General features: G+C 43.1%; 1 protein-coding gene across 1 annotated transcript in view; it reads right to left on the minus strand.

Annotated features, from left to right (window-relative positions):
- LOC128461232 (oxysterol-binding protein-related protein 10) overlaps window positions 1-26,893 on the minus strand; it is a 47,391-nt gene that overhangs the window by 8,482 nt on the left and 12,016 nt on the right. Inside the window, 6 exon segments of the mRNA XM_053446063.1 lie at window positions 4,933-4,997; window positions 5,000-5,062; window positions 9,247-9,487; window positions 16,144-16,341; window positions 20,743-20,811; window positions 23,649-23,728. Coding sequence (XP_053302038.1) covers window positions 4,933-4,997; window positions 5,000-5,062; window positions 9,247-9,487; window positions 16,144-16,341; window positions 20,743-20,811; window positions 23,649-23,728 — 716 coding nt within the window.

The raw sequence follows: 26,893 nt of genomic DNA on the forward strand, positions 1-26,893 counted from the left end.
TTGCCTGTTCATACTGACGGATAGATCCGATATCTGCAGCTGTTGTGGAACATCTGTTATGATTCACATCGTTTCTGAGTTAAGTATCTGACACCAAATATCTCAACGAGCTTAAAAATCCACCTCCTGTTCGGCTGTTTGACATTTAGTCAAACTGTGACTCAAGTCCCTGCGTGTGAGGAACTCATCCTTTATTCAGACGAGGCCCGCTGTCTGCAGGAGTCAGACATTTAAACAACTTGATGAGTTCACAACTTAAGTGGGAGTTATTTTTCCTTTAATTCTCTCCCCCCCCCCTCCTTCTTCCTTCCTGTTAAATGTCAGGTGTGTTTTGAATGTCAGCTTCTGGGGGGAGATGCTGTGAAGCTTTTGAGTTGCAGCTTCTAAGGGTTCCAGTGTGGGTCCCGGTTGGGCTTCATCTCAAAGATGCTGTTTATTTTACCTGGTGTGTTACTTTATATAAAGTACATGAATGTTTATGGTTTCTATTTATTAAAATGTACAGCAATTTTAAGTTGATTAGCAGCTTTTAAGTGATTTTAGTGATGAACAGATGTCTGGAAAGACTGAAGCACTAAGCAGAGACCTGAGGCACAGGCACAACACACGTGATTAACAGTAGTTTTTAAAGCTATCCAGCCATTTTGGGTTAAGGTGCAGACCTAAATTAACACAAGGTTTTAATGCCCAAAGTGTAGCAACAAAAATGACAAAACATAATTGAACAGACCAGACAAAAGCAGAATAGTAAATGCATTCAAATTTGTAAGCAGTGATATGAGGAGAGAAGGTAAAGGGAGAGGCCCAGTAGCACCAGCAAGACAAAAAACTGCTGTTAATAAAATTAGGGTCAGAATCGCAATCAGAGTCAGAGACAAATCTCCCAAATCTCTCAATCCTCTTCTTCTTCTTCTTTAAATAAAAATGAGGCAAGTGGGTCTGAGATGTTGAGTTCCAGTGCTTCATATATAAATTATAATGAGCAGTTACATCAGTGCAGCATCTAATGAGGATATGAAATACAGCCGGTGCAGACTCTCTCACTCTCACTCACACTCACACACACTCACACACACACACACACACACACACACTCGTACCAACACCAAGATTAAAGGAACTAATTGCACTTGAGGGTGAGTCATCTTCAGGCTGCTACAAGTTTAAGCTCTAGCAGCTTTTTTGCAGTAAAACAAAATAACACATATCCACGTTGAGATAATAATCAAGTCAGTGATGTGCTTTATGAAAAAATACTGTGTCTTCTATCAGTTAGCTGTGAAAAAAACGAAGTATTTATGTTTAAATTGTCATTTATATTTTTTCTTCACACAAGGAAATCTCTTTCTTACCAACTTCTCCATCTCTGATATAAATCCTGAAGAAGATCAAACACTGAGCATCAAACTGTCTTTGTCGAGGAGCTTTGAGGCGATTTAGCAACAAAGAGTCGAAGCAACACCTGATTTTAAAATGAAACTCTTCTCGTTAAACACTCAAAATAACCATGAAAAGAGCAGAGGAGCAAATTCATTCCTGTTGTTTCAGCTGCTCTTCTACATTATAATCAGGTTCAAAGAATCTTCTTTGACACTCAAAGAATCTTCTTTGAACCTGATTACAATGTAGAAGAGAAGCTGAAAGAGAGTTGGTGGTTGATGCTGAACAGACAGAATAAAGGTGGAGAACACAGCTACAAGCCACAAGATTATTAGAGGCAGATTTCATTGACACTATTTGAACACTGTGACTCATTTTTTGTACACGTGTTGTGCTCCCTTGGAGAAAGTTAAACACTCTGCTGCCCTCTGCTGGGAAAACACAGACACAAACTCAGGAAAAGGTCGAGAGAGAAGGAAAATGAAACCATTTTCTGACACAACCGTTAATATTGTAGTTATATATGTTTTTTTCTGTTTATTCTGCACACCCAGCAGATATATTCAGACACACACAAATATATGACAGGGCAAAGTTCCCCAGAGTTTTTAAAAGCGAAAATAAATTGTCTGATATGAAAAACTTCAGTAAAATGGTGAGAACTGACTGCAGGTCTGTGATCAGCGCTCTGTTCTCCAGCAGCAGGTTGAATCCACAGTATAACAGTGGACAGGTTGAATATGTGTCTGGGGAGTTTCACCGCTGCTGTTTCCAAATGCATAAACCCTCCTGATTTCTGCCAGCATCAGCAATTCTTCCTCCATTTTCCCACAGGGAAGCTCCAGCCTCTCTCTCTCTCTCTCTCTCTCTCTCTCTCTCTCTCTCTCTCTCTCTCTCTCTCTCTCTCTCTCTCTCTCTCTCTCTCTCTCTCTCTCTCTCTCTCTCTCTCTCTCTCTCTCTCTCTCTCTCTCTCTCTCTCTCTCTCTCTCTCTCTCTCTCTCTCTCTCTCTCTCTGCGCTGATACATAATTCAAGCAGAAAACCTTTATTATTCCGAGGTAATGCATTTTCTCCCCAGCTCTGAAGACTACTCCTGAGATTACAGGGGAAACGTTAAACTGGCAAACGTCCAGGATTATAAAAGCAAGATTTGATTGAGGAGCCGACCTTGAGCTCTGATGTTGAAGGTCCAATGTCACAGTGACACCTGAGTCTCAAAGGCTGGAGCTGCAGCAGTGCAAGAACATCTAATCAAAAGCTTTAATACAAGTATTCTTGTCTCTCGTTGGCCTCGTTCTAAGAATAAATATAAAATATCACTTTTAAAGTCGTCTTGATCAGAAACGCTGAGATGAGAAAAAATAACCATCTCACCACATCCACCTTCACAGTGACAATCACATAAATGATCACACAAATCACTTTACTCCACCGTCTAAACATTAGCTTCCTAACTAAAGGTAAGACGATCGCCTGAAGAGACCTCGACTTCCCTCCATCTCCTGCTCTGCTCTAACTTTCCCATGATGCTGCTGATCTTGTTAAAACGTGAATAAAGTGTCAAGTTGCACAAATGTGCCTCAGTAGATCCGTGCTGCATAGATCATAACACCTCAGCCCTGCTTCTTCAAACAGCAGCCAGAGCATCTTCCAAAGGCTCTGAGGAAATCTGCCACAAGCTGCAGAGCACAGCAGCATGTGAGGAGTGATGGGGTGCAGTTATAAACACAACTTTAAGTCTTTTGCTGCAAATTAAGATGCTTACGATTATTTTGACATCACAAATGTTTTATGGTACTATTTCCGAAGTAAATGTTCACATCTACACAAGCTAGAAAATACTGAGCTTTCTCTTTGACAAACAATTAAGGCACGTCTGGGGGTCAGTGGCTATCCAGAAAGATTCTAGTGTCTTCAGCAGTGACATGGTGACCACATATCCCCCATCCCGGTAAAAAGGAACAAATCCCCTACTGGGTAAAAAACACTTTGACCCCAGGACCACAATGTTTCCCTAATGTCCTGTTCTTCCAGATTCTTTCACAGCACTCGGGCAGACAACATATTTCCTTGTGTCGTAGCAGCTGATCCTTTCCACTAAAGCAGCTGCAGGAAAATCCCTGTTTGACAGTGAATTTGTAAGCGACACACATTCTCGTATTGCTCACATTAGATTTTTTTTCAGTTGACAACTCTGGCAGCAACTATGACACATTTCTTCATGTAATGATGGTTAAAATATTGATGGGCACAGCTTTCCTCTTTCTGGTTCTGACAGATACCCGTCTGAGGCCTCAGTGTTTAACACAAAACAAAAATCTATGTCTGACATTTTTCATTATTTACTTTAGGGCCATATCTTAGCTTCTTTTATTTTAAGATTCTTGGCTGTGGCCTCCTGAATCATAACTGCAATAATATCATCTGAATGGTCTTTAATGCGCCAGATAGCCGTGAGGAGCTGAAACCTCGCTCCTCCGCTCTTCACTGAGGACCATGACGAAGGTTGAGCAGCTCGACAATTAGCAGTAAATTAGCCGACACCTCCACGCTGTTATATCCACTTTACACTCGTGTGTCAATGGGAGAGGATCATTAAGGTGACAGAATACATCTCGGTGTCTGTGGAGGAGACGGCTGTGGGCACAGGAAGTCCCTCGTGGGGTTTGAGGCTGATTCACTGCTCTTGTGAAAGTAAAATGTCCCTTCCCTGTTTCTGCAGTTTGGATTTAACACCGCAGCTAATGTAACATTTGACTTGGAGGCTGCTGAGGAGACGCCAGTGAATCTATAAGAGACCATGTGTCTCTGATATTAGAGCATATATCTATTGTAGCTATAGATGATGCAAAATGCAACAAGTGGATTAATTAACAGCTTTTTAACAGCAATGTACAATTAACGCAGCAGATTGTAAAAAGCTTTGATTGGATTAAAACAAGTTATCAAACAGCATTTTTAACTACATTTTTTTACTTTTTTTTGTATTCATGTGGGACTGAAACCAAAGCACCAATGTCAAATCCCCTTCTGAGCGTCAAACCCACAACTCCTCCTCTCCACCTGACTGACGCAGGTTCACGTCATCGCCGAGCGGCCTCACCGATGCGTGGCGGTCTAGACAGTCAGGCAGCCGCTCTCTGCAGCAGGCAACCAGGCAGGCAGGAATTAATGAAACCCCCCTCCCGGGATCGGGCTCAGTTCCAGCTCTATACTGTGTGACCCACTTATCCGACAGTAGCTCTGTTCAAACTTTGAGAAGCCACGACTGCTTCCCCTCGCTGCTCAACAAGAGGCGAAGAGAGGAGAGGAAAGCAGGAGAGGGAAAGATCCTCCCTTCCTTTACATCGTCATTACTGCAGGAGATGTTTCAGAGTCTGCAGGCACAGCGAGGAGGATTTAGATGAATGAATGAGAATGGTTTCCTTTAATTCTTCTTGAGAGAGAGAGAGAGAGAGAGAGAGAGAGAGAGAGAGAGAGAGAGAGAGAGAGAGAGAGAGGGGAAGACGAGCACGATGGAGAGCAGCAGGTGATAATTGACAATGTTCCTCACCTCAGCACCATGGGACAGACTCCTTATCCTGAGGGCCGGCGAGGGCTCGGCTGATCGTAGAGGGTCAGACCTCCGTTCTTCATCAGCTCCCCTGAGGGCGACTTTGGTACAGTCCACACAGGAACACCATCTGAGGACAGGACAGAGCCGGGTCAGTTGCCGCTTACTGGCTGCTAGTTAACAACAGTGAGGGGAGGATGCTGTATGTTTTACACTGTTGTGTTGTAGTGTGTGTGTGTGTGTGTGTTGTGTGTGTGTGTGTTTGTGTGTGTGTTCGTTAATGCTTAATTTTAGGTTTGGCAGAATCCAAGAGGGACGAGGGAGAAGACTCACACGCCTCCTACTCATCTCCCACATTCAATATTAAAGTTCTCATAAATGTTATCAAGCTGAGGTAGTGTGATGGACAGAGGCTAGACAACAGGAAATTGTGTGTGTGTTTGTAGTGTGTCTGTGTTTGAAACGTAATATTGGCTCTTTATCATATCCTGGATCTGTTGCGATGTGCTGATTCACCTCAATAAACAGAAAAGGCCTAAAAATGACGATTCATTTTCACTCCGAGCCCCAAACAATAAACTGCAGGGATATAAGAAACCTACGTCCAGGACTGTTTGTCTCATGCACAGTAACTGAGCCTGGAAGCAGCTGCAGTTATTACAGCTATATAGGAAATAAATAATGTGAGAGCAGCAGACTTCTACTGACTTTGAACTTCAAGAGGTGATAATTCAACACCAGGGTCTTTTTTGGAGGCCATAGTTTGCAGGGCTGTTCAGCTAAATCTCTACAAGTGACTTTAGAGTCTACAGCCACCAGGCAGCACTACGAGCTCAGAGCCAGTGTATTGTCATGTGTTCGAGTAATGTTTCTTTTTTTAATCTATAAATTAACTCATGGCATTTAAATGTTTTTTTTTTTTTCATAAGGCAACTTCATAAAGTATTCAAACCTCTTCTCCTTTGGCAAAAGTTGTGTTGTAGATTTAACTGGGAGTTGATAAAATTACACTTTTGTCCATCAAATAACCCATAATGAAGATTATTCAGACCCTTAATGTTTTCATGGGAAAGTCTCTAAAAAGCTTTGTAGTTATTTCCTTGTGCATCCTCTCAAATTCCAGATCTGAATAGTTCTGTGAGCAAGAGATATATATCATGTCTAATTCCCAGGCATACAGAGTGGTGGGCCGAAAGGCAATGTTATCCCCTGAAAATATATTTCACAACACAATAAATAAAGGGCGCAAAGGGAGATGGGATCTGAGTACTTTCTGAAGCGACTGTGCAGTAGATCCCATTTCAAAGTGCTGCTAATGGAACGGCACCGGAGGCCCCTTCTCCTCTCCAATCTCAATACTGAAATTGGGTTAAGTCTAATGCACCAGGAGGTTTCTTTAATATCCATTAGTGAGAAGCGAGCTGCGCCGACACAAGTCAGGACGCTGCCGAGCCCGAGGCCAGGCTGCCTCCACCGAATGTGCTGCAGCAGCCCTCAGGCCTGGGCTGTGTTGTAATCGACTGACAGTCTGAGTGAAGGGAGCACGACGAGTGTTAGCAAACCCGCCTCTACAGAAACCCCTGTGAGCTGTGAGTGAGCTGGAAGTACAGTGAAAATTGAATGTTTGAGGTATTTCTCTGAAGATGTGATTCTCAAGACATTTGTAGGTTAATGGGTTCTTGAGAGTTCATTTCAGGATAAAGATATTAAAAAGGGACACAAATGGCTGGTTTACAAATACAATCACAGACACATCTAAGTTCTCAGAGACCTCACAATGAAGCAACAGAGGTAGAAATATTCAGTGAGCTTAGGGGGAGGGGGGGGGGGGGGGGGGGGGGGGGTTGTCTGGGCCATTGGATAAAAAGCATGCAGGTGAATCCAGAGGCTGTTGCAGATCAAACAGTGAAGAGACAAACATTCATGCAGTCGATGTTTTCCAATGACTTCACCTTCCATTTCTGGATTTTGTGATCCAGCTCTTACAATACGTGTTCTTCTTCTTGCCCTATTTTTTCAAATTCTCATTGGCTGCAACAGAAGGTAAATTTCCTTTATGGATTTTCAGTCCTTTAAAGGAAACAGTGTGTGGGTTGTGGAGAGTTGGGCTTCAAGCTCTTTAGGGCAATAACAGGGGGAGAAGGAGGGATCCACAAAGAGCTGGAGCAAGCAGCAGAGATCCTCCCTCACTTCAGCTGATAACACACTGTCTGGTTTGTGACTGGCAGTTTTTGGTGGCAAGATCCATTCACGGTCCTTGACTCTCTTGAGCCGACCCAAACAAGCTGCTGTGGTTCTGTCGTCAGAGGAGCCAGGAGGGACCGACGTGCCGGCCAAACCCAGTCCGACCTCATGCTCGGCTCTCTACCAAAGACTTGTGTTGCCCATGCAGTGGCAAAGCTTTCCCGTGTGGTCGTAACAAAACCATTCAGCCAACAAAACCCACCAACCAACCAACCAACAAACCGACCAGCCAGCCACTCCCTTTATCAGCTGCAGCAAAATCTGGATGCTGCCCATGCCAGTGAACCACGACACCCTTCCCCTGGTTGAACCGAGGATCTTAACAAAAAGACTCCTCACTGAGGTGTGGGGGGTACATGCCGGAAGCGGGGAGCAGCTGGACCCCCACAGGACTTATCAGCCAGGCAGCGGAAGGAAAGAAGTTTGTACTTGCGGCCCGGCGTTCCCACTCCACACCACCCCCTGTCTGATGAACAGGCACAGGGCAGGGGGGTCGCTGGTGCAAAGAGAAGACCAACAAACTGTGAGGACCAGCAGATTCTGGATGGGATCCAGCACACCCAACCAAAACCCAGATCCCCAAAACACCATCTCAAAGTCATGGATGGACTACGCTCAACATTCATCAGGAACCTGTAGGGTTTGAAAGATGGCTCAGAAATCTTTGTAGTTTGCTAACTGGGAGGAAAACAGTTTGGATTCACAGCAATAAAAATGGTTTCCAATGACTCTCGTAGGATCCATTGTAAACAGCTGTGAATTCAAACTCACTATGCCTGCCATCGCACAGGATCGGAGCAAGTTATAAACTTCCAGAGCCACTTTCCAAACCTACACACATTAAGCCCAATTCATGCTTCTGCGTTCTAGCCACGCTTTAGCTCGGAAGTAGTTAACGCACAGGGCTGAGCATTTATAGTTGTGAGTAGGTGTGTGTGAGACACGCTGCAATTACACAGCCGTAACACTAGGGGTGGTAGAATTTTGTGTAAGTGTTGAGAGTCGACCGGATGCCGGTTCGCTTAAATACGAAATCTCTGGCGTCTCTGTTAACCTCAGTGAATTCTACTAAGCGGATCGTGTTGGAGCTGATAGATGTTGAAGAGAAATGACTTTTTCTTAAAGAATTGCAATGAAGAAAAGAAAGACGCAGAAGCATGATTTGAGCTTTAGGATTATAACTTTAAATCAACTCGACTACTGGATCCTGCAGAAAACATTTCGGTTGTTGTTGATCTACAGTAACCAGGAGACTGTTACTTGATTAAAAATGTTCTTTTGAATTTTGGAGAATGAGAATAGTTCCGACACCTGATGTTTAATCTCCACTTAACCTGTATTTTGGCTCTACCTGCCCCCTTTAGGGAACACTTTGCTAATCCTAATCCTTGGTGTTATGCCAATAGAACCACCCTCAGGCTTCAAATGGTTTCAATCGAAACAACTTTATTGGATCCATCGTCACCTGGCACATAGAGGGTTAAACATGGCAGAGCTCCGACATTTTAGGCACCAGTGTGGATTCCTTTGGCAAATTACGTAATCCTTCGAGGAGATTCAGAAGTGCATAGTATACGTCATTATAATTAGTTTTACCCATTCACAAGAAACCCTGATTTCTTTTCCAACATGCACGTAAGGTCACAGTTTGAAATGCTATCAAAGGTTCTGTAAACATTATTATTGAGGAGAAGTTCATACACACTTCACATTCATGCTTGTACTTGGCACAACCATCTGGGAGGAGTTACTGGCTTTTCAATACAACCGGACGGACAACACTTAATGGAACACAACACAGAACTGCACAGACAATTATAAACTATGACAAAAATGTGAATACAAAGAAATTTACACTCAAACGCAACGTTCAACAACATTTGCGACAAACACGGAAGTTCATGGTACCAATCAGGCAGGGACAAGAGCCCCAGTTCAGCTGCCCCAGCTGGCCCTTGCCACTGGTGCTGGGATCTGGAGGAGGGTACTGGAAAGACAAGGGGGACAGGGGAGACGGAGGAGTTGGGGGCTCCAGGAGCAGCACTGGAACGGGGCCCGGGGCAGACTCACCGGAGGGGGCTCCGTGGTCGGCGTGGTACCGCTGGGAGGCCTGAGACTGAGGTGGCGCCTGGCTGTGGCTCTGGCTCTGCTGGAGGATGCTCAGGCACTCGCCCAGGCAGCTCAGTGTGGCGGCAGATGTGGCTTTGAGTAGCAGCAGGTCCTGGTCCAGGCAGGAGAGGGGGCCTTTGGTGGGTAGGGAGTCGATGGACTGGACCAGGTTCTTCTGTTGGCCCTCGGCTTGGCACATCACCTGCGTACAACAGGGATGCACAGTATTTAAATACAAATACTCATGTGAACATACGTTTTCAGACATGCACTCTGGAAAAGTGGGTCTGGACCTTCTCCAGACTATTGCCTCTCTTTTTCCATCATCAACACGTCAACTCGCTCGCATTTTCCTGCTGTATTCTGGACAATTTCTGGATTTCTTACGAGGGGGCTGGCAGAGAAGGTTCAGAAGAATCTCAGCCACAACTGACTCTGACGTTTGCATTCTAACAAAAGGCCTTTCCCAAGCAGCAATAATAATCTATGCTCCCCATCCCAAGGGAGTAACGTCCAACAGTAAAAGAACCACTGGTCCATACGTTTTCTATTATACCCGACATAACATCAATTCTTGTGGCATCTTGTGGTCGTCAACACTGACGTCAACTGATCCACAAAACCATCTGTTGCAACGCCAAAACTATAATAAGTAATAAAACTTCCCCACATGCTCTCACTCTGAGAATTATTCATATGTCTCAACCTAGCAGAGTCTAAATGTATCACAAAAGTAAAAAAATAAAAATACAGAGTCAGTCCTCGCTCGCAGGTGATAAGCTTCTCCCGGTTCTAATGAATCTGGGTTGTTTATCAGCCTGGAAATGTGGTATTCATTAATATTGTATGGCTTCACGAACACTCGTCCTCCACACGCACCTCAGTCGCACACATCTGTCTGCCTGCATCTGAACGCTGAGCTGTTTCCGAGCCGCCGACAGCAGCGTGTTTATGTGGCAGAGACGTTCGTGTGAAGCGAGTTTCTTTTAGACAAAAACACAGAGCTCGTCCAATTATTCTGGTAATTAAACCGGGGGTCGGATGTTAAACTCCTCAGGCAGACGGAGCTCAACTTTTTGTTTCCGTCGCTTGTTATAAATAGATTCTTGGTGTTCAGCGAACTGATCCTGTATCGGTTCCTCAGCGCCCTTCAAATAATCCTGACGCGCTATTTCATTCTCACACAGGCCCCTTTTCACTCAGGCTACATTTTACTGCATTTTACAGAGTTCACACACGGCTGAATGTCATAATTTGCCTTTTTACTTTATATCGTGACAGATTTCTCCATTACATCAACACTTCTCATGCAAGTGTGATGAGTTCAATCTGACCAATCTGCTGCAGCGTGAGATCATCAGGGCTTAATAACATATTCATGATGGGAACATTCACTGTGGATCGTGAAGCTGACGAGGGGATTAGGATGCAGAGGTGGCTCCAGATGTTACTCTGGATGTTTTTAACCATGAGAAATGAACTTTAATAAAAGTCAGACTGGAAGATAAGATTGAACCAGATGTGGACCTTTAAGGGCTATAATAAATCGGATAATGATGACATTTGTTTCAGGTATTTTGTGAAGAACTACTTTTTACATCAACTTGTTCAGTCTAAATAATGTCAGCTCCTCCACACGGCAACATCTATGTTAGACTGCAAGTCAAGACATAAAAAAACTGATATAGTTAATAACCTGAGGCCAAACAACAATGATAGCATCACTTCCATACAGCGTTAGGACAGCTGTGAAAACACACTGTATCATTCAGTTGGTTTCTGATACAGGTGTCTCTCTATATGCCGATAGAGAACATCTCTATTTAAAAGTATATACCCTCATTGACTGTATCATAGGCATCATGCAACATAACACTGATGTGTGCTGAATTAGATTAAGAGGATGTATAACTGCATCTGTGCTTGACTAATGAAACCAGAAATCAGAGCTGCCTATATTCTCCTAAGTGGCCTTTGGCGGGTGGCAGTACATAAAGTGTGTTGCCATGCAACCATATAACATAGTTGAAAAATAACACAGCTCACTGGGTTTAATGGTGCCGAGAAAAATGAGACTGAGACACCTTTTCTTGACAGAAGCAAAACATGACATTTTCCCAGAAGCATGAAAAACGCCTGTAGTGGAGGATTATCAGGCAGAGAGAGACGCAAGCATGAGAGAAAGAGGACGAGATGGAGAGAGATAAATAGCTACGGAAAAAAGGAGAAAAATAAACAAAGTCTGAAAAATTTATGAAACCAAAACTAAAGAGTAAAAGCTAAATGTGAAATAAGGTTTAATACCTCAGAACACCTGACAGAATAAGGACACACAACACAAATCCTTTTACAGGTCCTGAGTGTAAAGCTGTCAGCAGGTGAAGATCATAAATGAGGCTTTAACAAGAGTCACCTTCAATCCACCGCACTAACACACTCCTAATAAATGTTCTGCATAAAACTAATTCCTTCTTCCTTATATTACAACACAGACAAGCTCATAAATGTAAAAAAAGACAAGCAATAATGCATAGAACTTGAGTTTTGAATTGATGTTGTTCTCTGTGATACAGTTAACATTACAAAAAACACATTTCTTTGGTTGGTCTTAAAGAAAGGTTATTCTAGTGGACATGATTATAAAAGAAACACAAAGCTAAAGAGTCAGAGGGCTGACGGTAAAGGCAATTTCACACATATAGAACACACACATGCACACACGTACACACACACACATACACATATAGACATGCACGCACACACGCATACACACACCTCTGGAGCCAAGAGGACCAGTGCTGCTTCCAGAAATAGCCTAACCCAGTGATTCAGCTCGGCTGCAGCAGAGTAAGTGCCCAGTGGGGCTGCTGCACCAGGAGGCGTTTGATGAGTTTGTGCGGTGACAAGCAGGCGCAGGAGAGACAGTGATGTGGACTGACTCCCACTGTCACACACTCAGTGGACAGACAGATGCATTCAGGGACAGACAGACTGATGCGAGGAAACAGCACGACAACGACCTGATCACGAAAACACAAAACCGCGGCATCATGCTGCTGCTTTACAAGAGAAGTCAGCGTGAAATCTGTTGTTTCAAAAACACACATCTTCACTGACGTTGAATCAAGTTATGCATTTTGTAAACTGTCACAACCTGAAATTGATCAGGTCTTGTCTCCAAATATATGCAAACCTAAAGAAGAAACACAATTGTTGATTGATGTAAACGTATGAAGAAAAACAAAATTGTATTTCTAGAATATTTATGATCACAAAACCTATATTGCATAAGCATGTTGTGCTTAACAACAACTTCAAACACACACAACAACAGTATGTTTGAACTGGTATAGAGTATTTATAATGTTTTAGCCCACAATCGTTAAAATGAAGCCAAATCCGGAAACACTACAATTAAACCTGTTTTACACCAAAATGTATTTTTTAAATACAGGTAAATCTAGAAAAAAAAGTTTATTCACTCTTTTCCCATTGAGAAAAGAGGAGTCCGCCTTTTTTTTGACTTTCTTCCGGGGTGAGTCATGCTCGACGTCACAAATGTGTCAGAAACAGAAGTGACACAATCGGGAAAAACAACACACAACAGATGAACCCCCCCATGGAAAACCAGTGACAAGGCTTCTGCTGGTTTACACTTTCATATCTCTTACCTCAATCCCTCTTTCATCTAAGCATGATACAAATGAAATGACTGCTGTTTTCCCAAGATGTAAAAACAAAAAGAACAAATATGTTTCATTAATAGCAGTGAAGGCAAAGTACTTCCACCTCGCCATCAGTCAAGGAAAGAAATCCCTCATCTTCCATTTCATCAAGGCCATTTCTCGATTATTGTATTTCCTGCAGGTAAACGAATCGGCTGCGTCTACTTCCTGTTTAGGTGATTGATCAGGGGATGTGCATTTTCAGGGTTGTTAGTTTGAACAGGGATTATTATTACCGACACCGAGCTAAATCATATTTGTAACGCACGTAGCTCTAAAGTTCTTTATTGTGCCGCTTGTTATTGCTGTTCTAACACCTCCAGCTGAGCCTCAGATCCAGGTGAGCGGTGAACACTCAGAAACAACAATCACGTATCCGAGGAGTCCGACTCTGTGGTGTCTCCCGTCGTGTCTCTGCCTGGTTCAGCGACCGCTGCAGGGACGGGGACCTACAGGACAAATCTGAGGCGGGAGATCCTGTGGAGATTCACTGAGGTGCAAGAAACACTTTCCCTGCACGACCGAAAGCTGCTGAACAGGAAGAACCAGAGTGGTGTTTATGATTAATATCAGCAACAGTGACCAGGAAATAAAATGGATAACGCAACATCTTCTGCTTGACGATAAATCGCCTGATAATCAGCACGCTGCAGGTTTCCGGTCTCTGCTGTGACCAGTGGTGTATTAATCACAGAGCAAGCAGACTCCAGCATCCCCCCCCCCGGCCCTTTGCCAGACCCGTCACACGAGTTTATGAGCCTGTTATGAATAAAGGGAAGGAGAACAACGAATGACGAGAGGAAGGAGGGGAGGCGGAGGGGAGGAGGAGGCAGGAGGAGCAGTGGATGCTGAGCGAGAGATGACAAGAGGAGCTAAGTCTCAGATAAGAATCAGGTCACAGGGAGCGGCAGCCGAGCTCGTCTGGACCGAAAAGAAATGTGAAGCAGAACAGACAAAATGAACCGCCCCATCACAGAGGGGCCTGGTTGTCTCTGTCTGAGGAGACAACACGGGCACCAGAGGAGAGTTTGTTTTGCTTAAGGGTCAAACCATCTGCTCGCTATTTACTCAAACTGTCCCAGGTCGGTTTGAGGGAGGCCGGCGCTGCCCCTGAGAGGTGAGGAATGAGTCTCCACTCACGTTGATCGCCGGTTGCTCTCTTTTTGTTTCTGCCACAGAGTGAATCATTTAGGGGAGATATTCTTAGCAGAGCGGCGCAGACACACAGCGTGACGCATCCGAACGGGGAATTTAACAAGTGGAAGCCAGGCAGGTCCTCAAAGAGAGAGAGAGCGAGAGAGAGAGAGCGAGAGAGAGAGAGAGAGAGAGAGAGAGAGAGAGAGAGAGAGAGAGAGAGAGAGCTTTGCATGAAACACTGATGCTCGTCAAAGAGTCATCAGGAAGACGAGTAGAGGAACCAGATGAACTGCTGGGGTGAACACCACATTTCTGTGTTTAACTGGTGGTTTGGCAGAATATCCCCAACTGCTCCAGTTTAACTGAACGTGCTGATCCGACTGTGAGGTTTTAATCACACGACAGGTTATCAGGCAACATGTGTGTGATTCTTTTGTCCCTGTGTGGTGTTGACTTATAGACAAGTCACAAACTGAGAGTCGTACAGTTGGAAGATTGTCTTAAACTTCAATGAGCAACGAGATCAAAACCTTTGCTTAATAAAAACTAAACGAAAGATTAATTTATCGTCAACAATAGATATTTATACAGAAAACAGATGGAGCCTTCTGTCTTTACTCTACGTTCATTTCTTCTGTATTTGACGATTCCCTCTTTGTAAGTAAAGGCAGCATAAATAAGCCTTAAGAAGATAAAGCTATACGTGTAATCACTGCTGAGACAATTTGTCGTATTTAAAAATATGCATTCATCTCCTTCATTTATTCAGCAAAGACAAACGTCCAGTGGTTCCAGCTTGGTGTGGTTTGCTGCTCCTCCTGTTAGGATCATACGTCAACCTGTATTCTCATCACCTGCACCAACAGTTTACAGCAGCAGAAGCATTTTACATTTAGAAAGCCTCCTGTCGCCCCCGGTCCAAGCTTCTTTCACCTGTGAGGACATTTCATCTCCATAATTCAGAAGCCAGGTACACACACAAGCTTCCTGGTCACGATCCGAAAACCACATTTCATCTCCAAACAAAAAGGGGGAGGGCAAAAGCACTGCAGCTGATGGATCTGCAGTTTGCCGGCCAGGTACACAAACATATATTTGTTTGTGTATCTTTTTCTCTCGACTGCCTTCTGGTCAAATCTCTCGTAATTAATCACCGAAGCCCAAATGAAGACAGGCTATTAGGACGAGACGGGGGGGGGGAAACATCTCATCTTGACTGAGAATTAATGCAGACTTCAAACTAAGTCAAATACTGATGGTATTTTTAATTAACTACGAATGTGCCTGCACAACTATAAATGTTTAAACTCATGGAAAACGTGGCAAAAACTATTTAAGTGCTCAAGCTCTGCTCCATCTTCATTCAGGGATTAAATAATATGAAATGTTCCATGTGGACGAGCTCAGTCACTTCTCTCATCACCTTCTCAGTTCATCTTGTTTGCCGACTCATCTCATATGTTGATGACTGAACACACTCCACCTCACGGACCCTGACTCTGCAGCCTAAGCTCCACCAGCTCGTCCCTCTGTCACAGACATGTTAGGCAGTTATTGATGTACTGCACACCGCGAAAACGCCAACAAAGCTAAAGGTGGGTGCTCTGCAGTCAGAGTCAAGGCTGCAAGGACAACACAAATATCTGCTGAACTCACTGCACCACGGTCCCACCTGAGACCAGAGGAAAGGCTCCGGAGGACAGAGGCCACACAAACTGCAACTGCAGCTGAAGTCAGTGAGGACAAACTGGGTCCATGTTTAAAATCTCTTAGGACTTAACTACAGTGTATGGGTTCTTTTTGAAGTTTCATCCATTATCTGTTCAAATATCACTCGTGGCTGTGTTTCCAGATCTCAGCAGCAGACGTGGTGACTACAACAACGTGATCTTCACCGGTATGAATAATGAAAATGAGACCAACTGTCCATTCACGCTGCCTCAGCCTGTTTACTCTCACACTGTGCAGACAACCGTCATTCCTTTTCGACACCCACCTCTTTGACCTCCAGCAGCCGACCCGGGTAATGACTCTTGGCCCGCCGAGCCGCAGCCGGAGATTTGTGGTGGGTGATGGAGACGATGTTGCCGGGTGCGGGCGTGGGGCCCAGGTGCCTCTGGGAACCCGGGGATGAGGATGGGGTTAGGTGGGGGAGCAGGGAGAAGCTACGGGTCCGACCGGAGGACGAGTAGCCCTGGAGGAGGGATGGAGGGAGGGAGAGGGTGAATGAACAGCAACAGCATGAGCTATTAATGTTGGGTAAACAAATAAAGTGCTAGAAGCTATTTTGATATCAGCCATTAGTTGGCTAATAGTAACATCTAGCATTCTTATTGGTTCTCGGATCAAAGAGAGATGCTGCCCTTCACTGTAAAACAATAACATTTAAATTATGCAAAATCTTTTAAACTAAAAATAATTATTTAGAGCTGGCAGGTCGTCAATGTTCTGCTTATTAACCTTGAGGAAAGTACTTCAAGAAACAAAACAATAAATCAATAAAGAAAATAACCGAGCAGCATTAATAGAGTTATTATTAATAGATTATTTGTGTAGATGTAATCGTATCTATGCTCCTGTATCCCTGTATATTTGTGTGTAAACGCAAATACTCTGTGACAATCAAGAGTTTAAAAACATTGTTTGGGAATACAAACAATGTATTCTTCTGATTATTATAAAGTTTATATCCAAAGGTTCAATATAGAGAATTTAATTATTCGTTTTTATTATACATGCAACTCAAGTGGGTTAAGGTTCATAACATAATGAATTTATGACTTAAAGAGCAACTTAACACCAGGGTGTAACCGTGCGTTGCTGTTTAAAGATTCACCTGTGTGGTCATAAATGTGTTCTGAAACTGTAGCCGCACCCATCAGTGATGTCACTGTGCACTGGAGTACACGTGCACCGAGCTGCAGGTGAGAGGTTGAACCAATGTTTTTAAAGATATAAAACAAAACTTACAAATCCCTAGAAAGTCCAATAATGTGTCTCCTGATGAGTCACTATCCAAGACATTTGTCCCTGACGTGTGCAGCTACGTTTGATGGATTAGAACACTGTCTAGGTCTGAAGCTTTATTTAAAAAGGTTCCAACAAAGAGGGAGTCATCCATTATGTTGTTTTGTTTCTCTCTGTGCCAAAGCAGCAGTCACATCCCATCCCTCATGCTGACGCCTCCTGCACTGTCCCTGTGTGACTGTTTCCTCTTCCGCCCGCTGACCTGAGCGCTCGCACACCATGTCAGACCAGTATCTCTCTCTCTCTCTCCCTGTCTCTCCCTCTCTCTCTCTCTCCCTCTCTCTCTCCCTCTCTCTCTCCCTCTCTCTCCCTCTCGTCCGTCCTCACACTCCATTAGTTTAGAGCAGCGCAGCGAGTGAAAAGCCACCAGAGATTCATCCTCCAGGAGACACACTGAGGTCTGGTCACTGCAGCCATGAGAATAAAATGGATCAAATAAACAACTTCCACCCCGGCGCACTGCTCACCGAGAGGGACACAACTCCCATTTGGTATTTTGCAGAGACGTTGCCAGCTCTGCAGAAAAGCAGGAAAATCTAATCTATGGCCAATGTGCGGTTGTAACATGTCACATTATGATTTGGGATAATACCTTCATTGTTATTCCGCTTGTTTGAGTTGTTCTTGTGCGGAAAAAACATCACATTTATACAAACATGTTAATATAAGCGTCAGAGGTTAATATAACTGCATAAGAACTTTCTCCTGATTAGATTAGATGCAGCCAAACAGTAAATAAAGTGAGTTACAGTAGGCGGGTCCTGGTGTAATCATTTTAACGGGGAAATAATCAGCTTACACGAGAGAACACTGTCGTATTGTGCGAGGCTTTGGGCCACGAGTCGTGAGTAAGCAGAAAAGAAGCCGTGCTGAGAACAGACCGACACTCTGAGGTTTTGTCCTCCAAATCTGGCACAGAGCCCCGAGAGTTTCCGTAAACTGGAAGACGTCCGACCGAGAGGAAGAGGAAACGAGGGCCAGCGATGAGAGGGAGGACAGAGGTGGAGAAGTACAAGTGTGAGCAACGCAGAGAATATAACAGCTATAAACTAAAAGTGAGGTGTAATCACATCACACAGCAGGGGGTCCAGCTCCTTTGGGCTCGTCACTGTAGACCGTGGAGCTTGTGACTCCGTTAAAATGAAGCAAAGTCTGATTGCGACCCCACGTCACAGGTTCTGGTCTCAGCGTGAACATTTGCTGGGAGCGATTTCCTTTTTCCCTTTATTTGAAAGGATTTAAGAGGTTCAATGCAAGTGAATATCCACCACTGCTCAAAAGTCAGGAAGAATGAATATAATTCTATTTCATTCCCCTGCAAAAAAACTCCCTCTTATCAAGTAATCTACCAGTTTATAGTAGAACTTTGTTTTTAAATGTTCAAGAAATGAGCGACTTGTCTCCAAGAAGAAAGATTTTACATTAATAAAGGAAAAAAGATTTGTAAGAAGTTAATATTATTATTATAAGCAGTAGGAGTAGCATTCAAATTTCTGTTTTTCAGACAAGTAGACTTAAATGTCAAACCTGTGAAATACACTTATGACATAAATTGTCCATTTGAAAAGTAATGGTGTGACTTAAGTTCTTTCTGGGTATAAATCACTGTCTCTTCTTCACAGCTGCCCTGTGGTCACTGGAGCGTGGGCGGACTGGGCCCCACGTGAGGCAGCGTGGGTCGAAACCAGTCAGCTGCTGACCTGTCATTTTCTACACAACAGGGAACAAAACCAATTACACAGTTTTCCCTGTGCTGTTCAGGAACAACCTTGGTTCAAAGTTGCTTTCAGACAAAAGTGTCAAGAGATTCTGTTTCAGGCCTAAAAGGTTTATTGTTGGGAAAAGCCTCTGAAACAGCTTCTTTCTTTCCACCCGTGTTTCAACATGTGGAGATTTTAGCTCAAGCTGAGTTTGAAGCACAGGAAAGAGAAACACAGCGGTGGAGCCTGAGCAGAGAAATACGCTTTAGTCAAGCAGAAAGTAAACAAGACTACCAGGAACTCAAAGTCCAGGGTTTGACTCATGTGCCCTTCCTGTTAGGAGTGGTGTGTGTGTGTGTGTGTGTGTGTGTGTGTGTGTGAGTAGATTCAGCTTCACAACAAAAAAAGCAAGCTCATGGTTCACGGTCGATTCATCAGCTCGTTAACCTACAACTACCCGACAGAGCCGCCCCGTCTCTCCACCTGCAGCCAGCTTCCTGACACACCTGTGTGTGTGTGTGTGGGGGGGGGGGGGGGGGGGGGGGGGGGGGGGGGGGGCTCTTGGAACCTACGTCCTGGTTCCAAGACAAACAGCTCAAATGACTGATAACTGCTGTCTCCTTCAAGGACACATGATTGTAAAGCCACAGACTGATCCGCCTGTCTGAAGCTATGGTTTCTCCTTCCTGCAGCTCTGCTCACACTCTCACTCTGTCACTGCACGACGAGTTCACTCATTCAACTGTGCAAAACTCATTTGTTTGTGGAATTAATATGTCCCTGTAATTTCAATATGTTTTGAATGTGAAAACACTATTTGTTATGTTTACACTGTACATATAATTGCTGTTTTCATATTTGCATATGTTTATATTGTATATTTACTTATTTATTTATTATTTTATGAAGCACTTTGCTCATCGTGGGGCTAATAAAGGAATATCCTAACTCGCCCACAGAAGTACCACCAGGTCGTTAACCCCTGCAGATTTATCCACACACCAACTACTGTATTATACAAAACTAGCATCCCAACATATTAAACAGGATGAACTTCAAAGTAAAGTATTCTTTGAAATAAACATTTACTGCACCTGCAATCGATCGGCAGTATAAAATGACTCAGCGCTCTGTCATGCAGCTTCTGAGCCTTTTCTTCCTGATAAATAAATCCTGTTTAAATTATTCTGCCCCAGCTCCCGCGATCAGAGACGGTGCAGAGCTTCCAACCGCTGGCAGCCTCATCACCAGAGTAGCTGCGATAATGATCTGAGAGGCAGACAGTGCGGCTCAGGGAAGGATTAGACCACAGCAGTGGGTATCGCCACAACAGCTGCTGCCCGGGGAAAAGCCCCACGGTCACCGAACAGGAACCAAGCGCCCACTCAGCTCCGCAGGGCAGAGGAGAGACAGAAAAAAGGCAGAGTGAGGCCACTTTCTCCTCGCTTATCTAATTTTCTCTCATCTTTTGATTGCTTTTCTCATCACGGCTGAGCAGAGTAATATGACTCCCCCCCCCCGGCTCCAGCTGTGCAGCAGTTTCATGTGTTGAGGAGATATATACATGTTGAGTAAGCGAGTCTGCAATGAGGCATTATAATGAGGCTGTAGTATTTTAATTGTTTAAAAAGACACATGAAAGAGTGTGTGTGTGTGGGGGGGGGGGTGTTCAGCTTGAGGGGGAACATGGACATTAGAGGACAGACGGAGCTTTCCCTTTCATTTCCTCTGTTTGAAGGTGAAACTAAGTTTGTGAAAGTAAAGTACAGAGACGTCAGGTGCTCTGAGATGTGTGTGGTTGTGCCTGTGTGTGTGTATGTGTGTGTGTGTGTGTGTGTGTGTGTGTGTGTGTGTGTGTGTGGACCCACCAGTCCCTCCTGGCCTCCTCCTGCTCTCTCCACACTCAGGTGCTCATCTGAGCCCTTCAGTTTCCTCACCTGAAATCCAACAAACACACAAAGAGCGAGAGAGAAATGAGATGAGTCACCTGAACAACTTTGAGAAGAGACTAAACTATTGTAATTTCCTCGCAACAGGAAACAACTGGACACTAAATGGTTTGAAAAATAATGAAATAAACACTTTAACTGTGTTGAGATCTAAAACACCTGTGGAATGTTCTATGGTAACATTGTTCAGAGCTAATCATTAAAACTCTAAATGAGTGAATATCTTTGATAAATGGTGTTAACTTTGACAATCCAGACCAAGGTGCATTAAGGCTGTTGTGGCTGCTTGTTACCCAACACCTTGATAAGACGCCTTATCTTCCCTTCTTTATATTTAATTTGCTAAGTATTTGTTCAAATAGTTTAGACAAAACTTTCTGAAAGTTAAGCCCAAATTTGCGTTAAGTCACAGTGATATTTATATAATCACTTGTCCCATTATCACTACACGTACATACTACAATTGGAAGTATTTTACTACATACTATACAATTGAAAGTATTTTTATATTACAGAGGCAATTAACAACCCCACGTCAACAAATAAAAGCAAAAATTAGTACAGTGAGAAGTAGTCGGATAGTCATGGAAACTACGCTTTCAGCCAAAAGTAGGAACATCTATTGATTTAATGCAATCAAATACAACCAAACCTCGAATGAGCTTAAAGCAGAGTTTAATCAACACCTGTCTGACAGGGTCAATAAAAAAATACATTTAACAAGCTTCACATAGCTCCGATTTACAGCAAGGTTTTATTGAACTATGGCACAGATGCTCCTTAACTGATAAAGTCCTGCAGTTTCCTACATTGATCAACGTCAGTGGTATGAAATTGAATATTTACATGGCATCAATATAAACGAGACACAAACTCATCACGAGCAGCATCTCACAACATCGGCTCGTTCGTTCAAAGCTACAGCGAAGAGCAAAGAAACGACCTCCCTCCACAAAGTCAATGTGCAGAATCCACTTTATTGGAAAAGTCTACGATGGAAATGATACATCCTGGATTATTTCTGTCCCTCGAGTGCGGCTGATTCTCTCATTGTCACGAACTGTGCTGCAGCGCCAGAAGCAGCTCGATAACAAGCCTCACTCTCCACTGGATCCGGCCAATGGAGAAACACCCCACAGAGATACACTCAGCACATGTGCACACTCACACACAAAAACACACACTCACACACACAGACGCACACTGTCTAATCCCTTGAAACCCACGTTAAACCTCCCAAAAATGCACATGACTAAGTATTAATCCATGCAGCCCACGTTAAAAAAGAAGAGTGGTTGTGGATAATGCAGTTAAACTACGTCCGACACAGTAATCTTTCAGAAATAAGCCCACAGAGGGACGTGAGGACGACAGGGACACCGGGGACATTTAGATAAACACTCGAGTTGAAATGAAGCAGCAGGAGCTTGCCTCCATATTTACCTAAATCATCTTCTGTGGATGGAGGAGCTAAATATACTCTTGAGTTAGACAAGTTTCACCTGGTGGGTGGAAACTCAGCTCTTCACTCCATGCAGAGGAAGCTGGGTTTGTATTTAACATCTTTAAATTTCATATTTTAAATAGCTTGTCTCAGTTATCCCCCAATGCAACATTTTATAATTTCTCCTTTTGTTAAACACATTTTTTCTCACTTTTCATTAATTTCTTTACTTTGTTAAATGTTTCCTTTCTTTTTTGAGCAGAACAACGAGTTCTAATGTCAGAGACACGCTGACACATTTCATTAATTGTTGTCTGCGGAGACGTGGCATTTATACGGATGACATTTATTAACGTCTGCGACTGTGGATTTACTCTGTTTGTGTTCACAAGGAGAAAATGAGAGGGAGTCAGAAAACTAAAGGAAGCTCTGAACAGCACATGAAACAACATCACATGGCGCATTGAGACCAAATCCCCCTCGAGTTGACTCAGTCATGTTTTACTTTCATGCTAAAATATTTGAAAAAGGCTTCCACCATCTGCTTCAGGTCATTCATCCGCCCCCTAATAACCAAGTCACTAGTAAATCCACACACTTATATTAGCCTTATGAAAATCAAGATACAGAAAGATGACATATTTAATATTACAGCCGTTCGGTAAATGCCCACAATAAAACAACAAGGTTTAACAAAGTAAATAAATTCATAGTTATGTATAAATATGAAGAAGTATTTGTTTTAGACTTCACACTGTTCTGAGAAAACAGAGCAAAGACGTATAGCATCGCTAAGTGTTATTTAGCCAAAAGGTATTAGCATAATATTCTGTACATTTATTATAATTGAGCAAAGTGATAAAAACAGTCTTTTAAACAGCATTTTCATCAATTACCTGGTTAGATATGTCAACCACATGTCATTAGGTTGTACATTTAAAGTAAGTACTCTAAAGACATAGAAAGAACAGCTAGTTTTAAAGGGGTGAAAAAGATGAAGGAAGGAAAAGAGACGAACAAATGAAACTGTTCCCACCGCTTTAAAACTCTGGAGAGTTAACAGAGGCTCGGGGGGAAAGGAGATAACACCATTTAAATTAGAAAGAGAAGTCACCTTCACACCAAGTAAAAGCAGAACAGAAAGAAAGACAAGGCCGGACAGAACATGGCTGAGAACCTGCTCATGTGTAACAATGACCAACAGCTGAACTCATGAACCTGGGTTTACTGATACAGTCGCATTTATAAACACACAGGAGAACAGGAATCCACAGGGAAATGTCCAGGCCTTTCCTCCTGAGCAACACACAACAAGAGCTTAGCCAACGGTTACTGTTCGTGCGTGTTTGTGTGTGTGTCTGTGTGTGTGTGTGTGTTTTACCTTGGCACTGCTGTCGGAGTGGCGTCTGGCACATGTTTGGAGCTGAGTGATCCACAACTGCTGTTCTTTGGCGTCAGACGCTGCAAAGAGACATTTAACAAGAAGATGTTAATAAAATTACAAGACACACGTGACATTCAGATAGGATCAATAAATCCTTACATGTGTTGACAGATATGTAAATATGCAGTTATAGGGTCATCTGTCTTTTGAGTGTCTCCACAGCCACAGATAGTTACTATTACATTTATATTATTGACTTGGAAACAGCAGCTTGTGGAACATAATGCTTGTAAACTGGTATTTAAAAAAACTTGCACTTTTAGACTTTTAGACACTTTTGTGATTTACAGAAAGTTTCCCATGTGGACGAAAGGTGACGAGGACTGTGTTCGACTGAGGACGTCCTGCTGGATGTCACCGACCTCATCTGCTGCCACATTATGATTATTCCACTTGTCAACATGTCCACCTGACCATTTGATCCCGTTGCCCTCTTCATTCGCTTCCTCCGCGCTAAATTGAACATTCAGTATTCAACAAACACCAGCAACACATTTGGCCGATTTGCAAGTAGCCACAGGAAGTGGATTGATTCCCTCTGCCTGCTTGTGGTCCCCCCCCCCCCCCCCCCCTTGGCACAGATTCCGTCTGTCTGAACACAAATAGCCAAAACTTGATGACGAACATGGGAAGCTGCAGAACTCCAGGTGAAGGAGACGCTGACTGTTTGCTCGTGCTGACTCGCTCCAGGTCAGAAAGTGATATCCTTCTGATCCCATTTCACTGACTAATTATTGGAGAGGTCAGTATCGGGGCAGATGCCAATCCGGTGCATCTGGAGCATCCCTAACTAAAATATCTATTACATAAAGTATCTATTAGTTTTTCTTTGCAGCCAGGGTTAAAGGTGTGAAACTACATACGTCACTTTTTGAATATAAACCCATTCACTACACTGAAACTGCCGAAAATATGGAAACATTATCCTGAAGAATTTGTGAAGGTCACATGTCAGATAACCGGCTTCATTTAAAACGAACGAGTGTTCACTTCCTCCCACTATCCAGAAATGAAACGCTGCCATGTTTGTAAACATGGATCCAGAGTAGTGATCAGAGTCTGGAGCTGCAGGGTAGAAGGTCCCCTTGATACACGTGCTCAACCAATCACGTGTCAATCTCAGCTGTCAATCAAGGCATTTCCTCCTGTTTTTACAAAATAATTAACCTTCCTGGGGAATCGAACACTTATACAAAATACCTTAAATAACAGAACCCATCTTTGAGCAAAAGTGTTGGAATGTACTTTTTAGTTTAGTCATTGTCACATTCTTTAACATGCAGGAGGCGGGCGCTCTCATGTCATCCATCTTTCTGTTTGAAGCACACTCAACACTTTAATACATTTTTTTAAAGTTTTATATAAAATATTATTACATTTCAGTCTGGTTGTCACACATTTTCATTTGTTATATTTAATTTATATTAGTTTAACACTCTTCTTATTTTTTGGGTCTATAATGAGGATGAATAGCTTCATTAGCTTCTAAGAAATTGCCATCACTAAAATGAAACTTAACTATATTCTTTATGAACCACGTTAAGCATTTTTCTCCCATGCTGATGGAGTCTATTTCAGAAGTATGGTGAACTCAATTCACACTTGTCAATCATCCGCTTCGCAGACACCTGCCACCTCAATGAGAACACCCACAAAAGTCCTTTTTAAGTGAAGAGGCAACTCTTGAGAAAAACAAGACGGAACTCTTTTCAAGTGCTGCATTTAGACGATCTCTCTCCCACTGGGAGCGAGTGCTCGCCTCGCACAGGAACACCTGAACCAAGAAGATAAACCCAGTACCCTGCACTTTTCCTCTTCTTGTCATCCGAGTCAAAACGGGTCCTCGTACCCTGACAGTGAGCCGGCAGCTAAATCGGATATTTCCCTCTGTGATGTGCACAAGCTCAGCTGTGATTAAAGATAATTAGTTGTCTGTATTGAGGAGAGCAGCCTCCGCATGTGGCTATGCTAATAAGCACCTGTTGGTGATTTGGTGACGTGCTGTTCTCATTCAGGCAGAATTCTGTGATCCTGATATTTAAAAAATAAAAAATAAAAAAAGCACAGCTGGTGGTTTTTGTCTCGAGAGACCTGGAGGTGACGTTGTGCCATTTCCGTTTCGTCTGATGAATGCACGTGGTTTGTGTCGGAAACCGAGGAGATTAACAGTGAAATGAGAATCTGGTCCATCTGCAGGTTTCAAATGAAAAACAACAGACACCCCCACCCGGGTCTGTGCCTTATATTCCGTCTGGAAATATCTATCCCAGAAAGGATATCAGGACATTGCTCAGTAAGAGGGAGAGAAACGTCCTTCCCACTCAATCATTCATCAGCACCATCATCATCTAATTACACACTTTCTAATTACAGCTTTGTGATAGATGTGGTTATAACAATGGTGAGTGTGAGGATTGATCAGCAGCTGGATTAGATTTAAGTGCTGGGAGGTATTATGAGCAGGGCGCTTTGAACATATGTATTTGGTTGGAAATGATTGAAATTACAATGACCATCGTTTTCTCGTAAAAACGACACAATGTAATTCGACCCTGCGATAATTCAAACTTAGGCTGTAACACTATATTATACACTAAAGGTGAATTAGTCGTAATTTCAGGTTTAATTGCTTTGAATGGGCTTGAATGTCATATTTAAGCGGAATGATATTTTACCACAATGGCACGCTGGTGACACAAATAAAGTCAAGAGCATGAAAAATCCAGGTAAATGAGCTTTTGCTACATATTTGTGAATTTAATCAATTTATTCGAGATACAGAAAAGTACGTACAGGCTATTCAAAATCGACTTAGAGGAATAATTGTGTCTTTTTTGCTGACGTAAGATGAGAAGTTTGACATAATTTCATTTCTGTACATATAAAGCTACAGTTTAAGTACAGTAAAGACCACACGCACCAAAAAAATCACACTTGTAGAGATAAAATGAAATTTCCCTTATCAAATTGTCATATTTAGAGGTAGAAGTAGGCTGATGTTGTTTTAGTGACACAGACCAGGGTTAGCTTTGTCCCACTGCCTTAGATTCTAATGCTGATCTAAGCTAATCGTCTTCTGATGCAGACTCCATATCTAATGTTCAAATGTAAGAATGGTATCCATCATGTTTATCTGTAACAGCTTTTCCAAATGTCAAACTATCCATTAAATACAGTCGGAG

This window comes from Pleuronectes platessa, chromosome 18 (genome assembly GCF_947347685.1).
Source record: "Pleuronectes platessa chromosome 18, fPlePla1.1, whole genome shotgun sequence".
Classification (NCBI taxonomy): domain Eukaryota; kingdom Metazoa; phylum Chordata; class Actinopteri; order Pleuronectiformes; family Pleuronectidae; genus Pleuronectes; species Pleuronectes platessa.